General features: G+C 38.9%; 1 protein-coding gene across 2 annotated transcripts; it reads right to left on the bottom strand.

Moving 5' to 3' along the window:
* Positions 1-2,799: 2,799 nt before the first annotated feature.
* LOC129272283 (early growth response protein 1-B-like) lies at positions 2,800-7,783 on the bottom strand. 2 transcript variants are annotated; one of them, XM_054909430.2, is made up of 2 exons: positions 7,369-7,783; positions 2,800-6,348 (listed from the first exon to the last, which is right to left on the bottom strand). In XM_054909430.2, the coding sequence occupies exons 1-2, from the start codon at positions 7,586-7,588 to the stop codon at positions 5,114-5,116; spliced, it is 1,455 nt and encodes a 484-aa protein (XP_054765405.1). In that variant the 5' UTR covers positions 7,589-7,783; the 3' UTR covers positions 2,800-5,113. The 2 variants fall into 2 exon arrangements, with proteins under 2 accessions (XP_054765405.1, XP_063963515.1); XM_064107445.1 differs by having other exon boundaries at positions 7,135-7,393.
* Between the last annotated feature and the right edge of the window lie 1,160 nt (positions 7,784-8,943).

The raw sequence follows: 8,943 nt of genomic DNA on the forward strand, positions 1-8,943 counted from the left end.
ATGCAATAAACTACTTTTTTACGCTCTATATAAAAATAAGTCCTTGTTAATAAGCATTGGTAAGCATGGATTAATGAAATATGTAAGTTTGATCAATATTTTTGTCAGTGTCATTAAATCTTTGGTCAAAATATTTTACGAATGACTCTGGGCCCCACCTTTCCAAGAGTTACGATCCAATCAACCATAACTATGGAAAGCCAGCAACGTCAACATCTAAAATACATGTTTGTTCAAAATATTTTCTAGATATAATGATGTATATTCATACATTCACTGCTTTATTGACAATTCAGTATGCGTCTTTTGTTTTCAGAGGACATTATGCAAATTTCCTAAAGAAGAAATTATGACATTGATGGATTTCCATAACCTTGTACTTGATCAGATCAATCGTAAATCTTTGTAAGACGGGGCCCTGGCCTTTCATTATTTTTGGTCATGATGGTCGAAGCACTTTAATTACTTTACCAAATCGTTTTAATATTTGTTTCCACAGAGACTAGTTTTTAAAACTGTTTGATCAAATGCTAGATTCGGGCTTTGTTGAAAAACAAATATCTTGATATATCTAAAGTGGTCACCCCTCTGCCCTTTTAACATATTTTAAAATGGTATACACTCTTGAAATGTTGGGCAACATACTGTCCACACAATTGGTTAAACAATTGATCCAACTCTGGCATGTCTGGGTAGTTTTCAACCAATACTGTGTAGTTTTCACCCAAAGCACACATTATTGGGTTAAAACTAGTCAGAATTGGATAAAGTTTTAACCAATTGTTGTGTGTACAGTATGTTGCCCAACATATTTAAGAGTGTACTTTAGGTGAAGATAATCGTTATTACTGTTGCCTTTGCATGCATTGTATCATCCTTTTATTCTTTTGATATATTAAACAGATAAATAGATTGATAGATAGATAGATAGATAGATAGATAGATAGATAGATAGATAGATAGACCATATAGATATACAGACAGACAGACAGACAGATAGACAGATAGACAGATAGATAGATGGATATATAGATAGATAGATAGATAGCCGGATAGAGTGACAGATGGATAAATAATAGACAGATACACTCTAAAAAAGTTTACCCAATATTGGGTAAAATGGGAACATCCATGTTTGTTGGGTAAAAAATATTTTGTAAATTCTACGCAATGTTGCGTTGAAATTTACCATTCAAAAATGCATTTTACCCAATATTGAGGGGAAAAAATACCCAGCAAACATGCATGTTCCCTTTTTACCCAATATTGGGTAAATTTTTACTCTCTGTTTTTAGAGTGTAGGTATAAATCCATAGACGAATATAGGTATAGACAGAGTGACAGACAGATATGTGGATAGATAGAAAGAGAGATGGCTAGAAGAAAAGAAAGCAAGAAAGAAAGCACGAAAGAAAGAAAGAAAAAAAAAAAAAAAAAGAAAGAAGAAAAACGACAGAAAGTCGGACGAATGAATATTTGAAGGATCTTTTAATGATAATTTCTCCGAGTTTCATAACGAAATTGCCGATGTATAGTCACATTTCTGCCAAAGTTACCGCATGATATAAATATGTTTAGGGTTACCTCTCAATCGGGAAACCATGATCAACATGATTTCAAGTGCGTTATTCATAATGGGAGGATAGATTGTAGAGCATTATATTTTTATGGATGCGAGGGCACGCGGATTGATACCTCTTCGCTCGTCTCTTCACGCCGGCTCCAGCCCACTCACTAGTGTGGGATGCTGGCTATTCTTGAACTATAAAACAAACCTGCATAATACAGGGGGAAAAGCAAGTATTACATGGTTCTGTTTTTTTATTTCATTGAGTCATACTTGGCCTACGCTTTTTTTCATCTCATGCATGTTTTATGCAGACGACTGACAAAGTGGGCAAACGGGCTATACCGTTTTTTTTTCAACTTAATCTCTTTTGGTCATCTACGTCTTTTCCTATTGTCATCCATCGATGTCTGATTTATGAAGTTTTGTCTGAATTTTACTCCCACGTTCGGCAATTCATGTGAAAAAAAATCCTCTCATTCCCATAAAGGCCTATATTTATTTCAATTTCGATCACATTCATGACCACTAAATGTTACAGTATTTCAGACCATCAGGTTACATTTGAATTTTGAATTATTCATAAACGTATTTCAAATTGAACACTTTTTAGTTCCTAGAATAAAGGCTGGATGACCATCACGGAAAATATAAAATTAGTTTAGAATTTTTGATTAATATATATAAAATTTTCATCCTCAGATTAAGAAATTCAACCTAATCCAAAAAAACATCACCTTCAACGTTTTAAAAAGTTTGCCTTCTTACAGTGGATATATAAGGCAGATGATGTAATGGGCTGAAAAAAAATCATGATATATTTTTTTGAAATTATTTCAGGTGAAATTATTATTATTTTGTTATTGGTGAAGGGAAGCTTGTAGGTGAATTTCAGTAGTGTTCTGGGCAGACATAATCATTTGCTGTTTAGATAACATCAGCATCCACAACATTCTCATTCACAACATTCGCATCTCACGTCTTTCTCCCCTCGTCTACATGCATATATTCTGCGTATCAACATCACCATCAACATGTTTCACGTTCAAATCAATTTAGATTGTCCATTTACTCCTTTTTTAGACATAAATAATCATTATCATTTTCATGTATTCGATTTCTCATCACGTCTCACGCTGCATTCTCTCACATTCATTCACTCTCTCCCGGCATTGTGCTCCTTCAAAACTCATGCCATACAAGATAAATAATCAACATTTTACAAATGGATGTATTGTAGATTTTTGTGCACCTCATGACAAAAATATTTTATTATTTTTTTCCTCCAGCTCTCTTTATACCGCCCCTTTACAACTTCCAAGGCATGGTATAATACGATATAGTATACAACAGACATCGCAACTATGTACATGCGCAGGATTTATTTTTTGCTGGACATAAACGATCATGACGATGACGTGATGTGTAATAAGAGTGAAATGATTAGCAACTTAGCTAATGCATAGTATCAAAGATACGATATAACAAATTTCTGATGTGTATAAATATAAAGATATCTATATACATATGTAAAATAAAATCAAAACTTGTACAACGAACATTCCAACTTATAGGCACCGGACAATAAACGGCTGTTTTTCTGCGGGAGATGAACGAATCAAAATAAAATCTTTAAAAAAAAATTAAAAACATCAAATTCGACGACTAAAAACATAACAGTTAAACGATCGCTTTGTTGGAATAGTTTCCTCTCTGGGTATACTTTGCAAAATAATTCTGATACACAACTGTTTTTTTTTAATTCCCGTTTTTTAACATTTCCCCCATCTTAATGAATAGGCACGTGTGATTTTCCTTCTGTTCACAAGATGTTATGCTTCATGAACAGTGTGTTGTCGTTGTTGTTTTTGCAATATCAATAAAGACGGATGTCCACGAAAAATGATAAATTAATACATCAAAATCAGACGTAGATTACTGTTACTGTTTCACTTTTGACATAGAAATATAACAACATGAAACTGTGCAACTATGCATTTATCGATTAATCAGGTGCTATCAAAGAGACGCTTTTCAAAAGCTTACTGTATGAGTTGACATTTTAAGAAGGTGGCACTCAACAAATTGTTTTTCTTAAACTGAAATAGAAACATGGCAACTTGAGCACACTAAAAAAATTATGAAATATTTCAAAATCTTTCCACTTTGGGTAATAGCAACACCCGTATTTTTACCCAAATGGCTCCATGCAGGCTCACCCTCGTTTTATAGGCACTGACAAATTAACTAGCGGTGTAGTTTTCGGCGTTTTTGCTATAAAAAAAATGGCTGTCGTTTTCAACTTTCTACAAACTTACAAAACCACAGCTTCACTTAAACTGAACGAAATAGCATCTTAAATACAAACATGTAGACATATAAAATTCAACTTAAAGGGATCACCACACCGGTACATATAAATAATCGTGATATTTTTTTGCAGCATATTTCTTTTCTTAATACGATGCATGCATGTTATCTGCGTGTGATGAGTTTTATACACTGGTACAATATTTTGCGTAGAATAAACTTAATTAAACGAAAACAACAATTGCATTTGAACAAATTGACTGAGTTTCAAAAATGAGTTGATATGTTGAAGCAATGTACTTATTTCATTAAAGTCGTAACGTTGGCTGCTAAATTGGCAGTAGCAAGCAAGAGTTTGGTCTCAAAGAAACGCCATTCGGCCACAAACCCACAACAAATACCATGGAAAGTAATTATCACCAAAGGAAGTACAGAAAAATAGTTTAGAAATTGCGAATGAATTTTACGTCAAGTCATCAAGACTTTTCGAATGCAATGAAAGGTTAATGAAATCGAAATTGAATGATTCATAAGGAAGTGTACTTTAATAACTTGAATGAAGATAAATATTTGTAAGTTAAAAAAACATTTCAAATTTGAATAACTTTTTGGGTAAAAAATAAAGAGCTTTTCAACTGACCAGCAGCTTTCGTAAATGTTAAAATCTGAATTTTGGAAGCAGTGTTAGCGTGTGCCCTGCACAATGAACTATCTTATGCGCAGCATAAAATACATGAAAAACAATTCATAGATACCGAAATTTTTGTTATGAATACAAATTGTGTTTTAGCAAAAAATTGTATGGAACAAGGATCGACCAGCTCGTGTTTATTTCTTGTTATCGTTTTAGATCAAAACATAGAAAATATAACAAAGCAGTATACTCTGCATGTAGCGCGACATGAAATAATGTGAACATAATTCTACGGAATTCTCACAAAAAACATGAAAGATGGATATTTTTCACCGATACAGAGTTGTGCAAGACGTTGAATATTACTTGAGTTAGTCAGTCGACCATCATGTTGCACATCATTGTGCTACTCACTCGCACCAGTTCAAGCTGATACGCGTCTCACATCAAGCCGCTTCCTTGGTAGCCGGCGGTTGCCGGCCGGTGCCGAACAGCGACGTCGAACCGCACGACGAGGCGATGTCGTCTTCGCAGAGGGATGTGCAAAAACAAACAACAGAAAAAAGAGAGATCACAATAAATGGGATCGTTCAAGGAAAAGTTTAAGAAGTAGTAACCACGGATGCGGCACTAACAGGCATAGGAGGAGACGATGCAGCTGACGGGCTCTGTTGATATCCACAAGTGTTCAGATTTTTCATTGATTCCACCTCCTTCTTGACCTTTTGGCGGAGATGGATTTTGCTGTGTCGTTTCCTCTCGTCGCTGCGAGCAAATTTTCGTCCGCATGTCTCGCAGGAGAAAGGTTTCTCACCGGTATGGGTCCGGATGTGGGTCGTCAGGTGATCGCTACGGCTGAAATTCCTCATACAGATGCGACACTGGAACGGTTTCTGTCCGGTATGGATGCGGATGTGCCTTGTGAGCTCGTCGGAGCGAGAGAACCGCCGGTCGCAGTTCTCCGACGGGCAAGCGTAAGGGCGCTCATGAGGCGGCGTCTTGCCTGGTCGACTGGTGTATTTACGGGGTTTGGATGTGGTCTTCCCAACGGAACCCTGGCTCGCTTGATAGGGTTGTGATATCATGTCCGCGGGGGATATGTGGACCATCATAGGTGCGTTACCGAGTGAAACTTGTTGGGTTCTCGAAGGCAATATTTGGGCTGGCTGAGGGCTAGTACTTTGTCCTGTATGGTGAACACCACCCATTTTGATATTGTGGTGCGGCGAAGACACGGCTGGGCGACCAAAAGCTGAGCTCATGTCATGGGCTGATGGCCAGGAATATTTGAGCACTCCATCAACTTTGACTGTTTGTTCGAATGGTGAACAAACGCCCTGCGCGGATGACTGAACAGATAAGTTCTCTGGGATCTGCTCGTACGGTGTCGAAGGCACGAGCGATGTGGCTGGGTGCGTGTAGGCACATGTGTACGGGGAGGATTGGGGTGATAGTTCCTGAGGGTTGATTACCGCCTGGGTGCTGGCGATCTGAAAGCTTGAGGTGCTGCTTGGCGTGTAACAAGCCGTATCACAGGACACGATGGGTTGAGCCGAAACAGCTTCGTTGATCAAACTATTCGATGTTGTGATGATACTGCCAATCCCACTTTGCATGGACGTGGTCGCAGGCGTCCACCAAGTATTAGGAGTAGGTGAACTATCGGGGCTGCTTCCAGAAACAGGAGACATATGAGCCGGCTGGACGTTGGTCATGGCGACCGTGTTGTAACCAGTCATCACACCGGACTCTCCCCGCTGGTTGTTCATGTTGTGGTCCGGCTCGACAAACCCTCCTTCGGTAACTTGAGGCTTGAATTCGAAATCCTCCATGGGACCTGTATTGCAAAAGTAGTAGAATGAACGAGCAAGGTTTAATGCCATGAAGATATCTTAGTCACAAAAAAGGAAATGATACATTGGGTCTGTTCTGTCTAGCAAAGGCCGATTGTTGAAGAAGTATTGAAATTCAAGTGACAGTTCAAGCGACCAGCGCCGAGTCTGACAGTAAACGAACTGATTACAACCACTCCGATCAGCTGTGCGGTGCGTTGGCGAATGACAAACAGAAGAGGGAGGTGCACGCCAATATGCGACCAGCACGCGAGTGAGTGGTGGGAAAATATAGTGTACGGGGATGCCCTATAGGTTAGCACGTAAATACGTCACACTGCCACCCGACCTATTATTCGCTGTTGTATATTGCACGCTTGCATAGGTCGCATCAATGCAGAGGGGAAGCCAGGAAATATATACACACTGGCTATCCAATGACATTGACGAGAGGTAAACAAGGCTTTTGACTACAGCTGTAAAGCTTGAGCTACGAGAATCCACGTGTGACTGATAGCAGACGACACTCGAATAATGTTCAAGCAATGTTGCGAGGTAGCATTTGAAAATTAAATTCAATTCCGAAGTTGATTGAAATAAATGATCCTAAATAATTTTCGAAATAAACAAAAATCCAGAACAAGCTAAGTGTGAGTTGACTTTAAAAAAAATAAAAATACTAAGTTAATCGAAGAAGCAAGCCGAAAAATAAGCGAGAGGCAGTGTGATGTATCTAAGTGTGGGGTAGTACGAGTCGAGAAGAAAATATGGCAAAGAGCTAAGAAATTCACCGTAGTAAAATCTCCTCATGGTGTAGTATGGTTAAGCCAAGTAATTCCAATGAAGGCGAAAAATATATTTAGTAAAGATAAGGAGAGCAGGTGATATAGGACGACTAACATCTATGAGGCACTGGCGACAAATGACTATCAGTGGCTATAACATGTTGAGAGGTAGGAACATAATCTAAATTTCAAAAAAAAAAAAAAAGCTGAAGAAGGGCAAGGAAAATAAGAGCCACCCACCTTCAAGTGTAGGCAGGTCCGGAGTGAAGTTGAAACTCTGAGCGGCGCTCATAGTCATAGTGGCCAGGGTAAGCACTTCTGCCGTGGTGAGGGGGCAAGGCTCAGCCGGTGATGCTAATGTGTTGTTGAACAAACTAGTATCAAACTGACTGAGAGCCACTTGTGAGAGGGTGTCCAGATCCATACGCATCTCGCTTGATTCCTTGGGCTTCTTACTCATACGTCTGAAAAAATCTGAGGTGAGAGTGTAGGTCGATCAAGCAATCATTAGAATTTGCTCAAGTAAATGTCACTATGTCTTGTGACACCAACTTCATGGAGTTAAAATGCTTAAACACTGCCAGTGTTACGAGTTTTACCGATGCGGAGTCGAGTAAATCCGAACTGTCGAATGCCGAACAGACGAGCTGCAAGTATTTTTATTCGATTTCATTCATGAGAATCCTCGGCCAAATTAGGGAAGAGCCGTGTGACGTTTCAGTCACGTGGTACAATGACGCACATTGACGTCAAACGGTCCGAGCCATTACCTAGCAACAATCTAAAGATTTTGGAACGCTGCATTGTAATTGTAGGGGTGGTAGGATACACTACGGACGTAGTGGGTCGCTGTTGTTCTTTCTCAAACTCAATTCGAGATATAAGAAGAAAAGATATGCTTTAAAACTGTATTCCTAATGTAGTTGAGGTATAAAATAGAATGAAAAATCCATCAAAAGAAAGATATATTAAAAACTAAACGTGATCTTCCCCACAAGCAGGACGGATCGAACTCTTCATTGTATTAGCTCCGCCTACTGGGTTAGGCACTTCCGACACACTCCAAATATGGGATGCAGCTGAAAGCACACACAATCAGTGCATTGAATTACTTCCGTCTGTTTTGCATTAGCCACGCCTATCTGGGTTGCCGAAATTTGCCGAATGGGTCTTTTCAAGCAGACGAGACGTCCCGAAAACTTCCCAAAAGGGGGGATCACCAATAGGGGTGGCAACGGAGTAAATATTTACTATTGGCATTCCATCGAAAGCCGAACCTTGCCGAATTGTTATTACGATGAGATTAATGCCAATCTCATTAAGTGTACCGTTGTATGCTAAGCTATGTAACCCCATGGCCCCGTGTGTGTGAGTGAGTGACTGTGGCTGCGAGTAGCGATCCTGCTGCTCGCATGTGTTGTGAGTTGTGAACCAGAGCCGGTACGTTAGAAGACCTCCTCTCTTTTTGGTTTATCCTTTTATTTATTGTCTCAAACGAGGTCAACATACCTCCCTTTAGTAGGCATAATATTCAATTAATCTCTGCTATCGAATATGTTGGCAAAGGGATGGAGTCTATTTTTATTAGAGCACGAATACAGATCTGATATACTATTTTCGCAGAACTGCGAATATTTTAATATCGTTACTGCATAATGACTATGTTCTACTGCAAGATACGGGGCAATATTATGAGCACTTCACATGTGTACAACGCCTGCAGCGAGTGAACATTGTGTGTGGTAAGTGATGTGCTTTTTGTTTCAGCTTACTTTAATTTTCCCCATCCAGTTACTGTGAGTTATCCCAAGATAT

The sequence above is a fragment of the Lytechinus pictus genome, chromosome 12, assembly GCF_037042905.1.
Source record: "Lytechinus pictus isolate F3 Inbred chromosome 12, Lp3.0, whole genome shotgun sequence".
NCBI classification, from domain to species: Eukaryota; Metazoa; Echinodermata; class Echinoidea; order Temnopleuroida; family Toxopneustidae; genus Lytechinus; species Lytechinus pictus.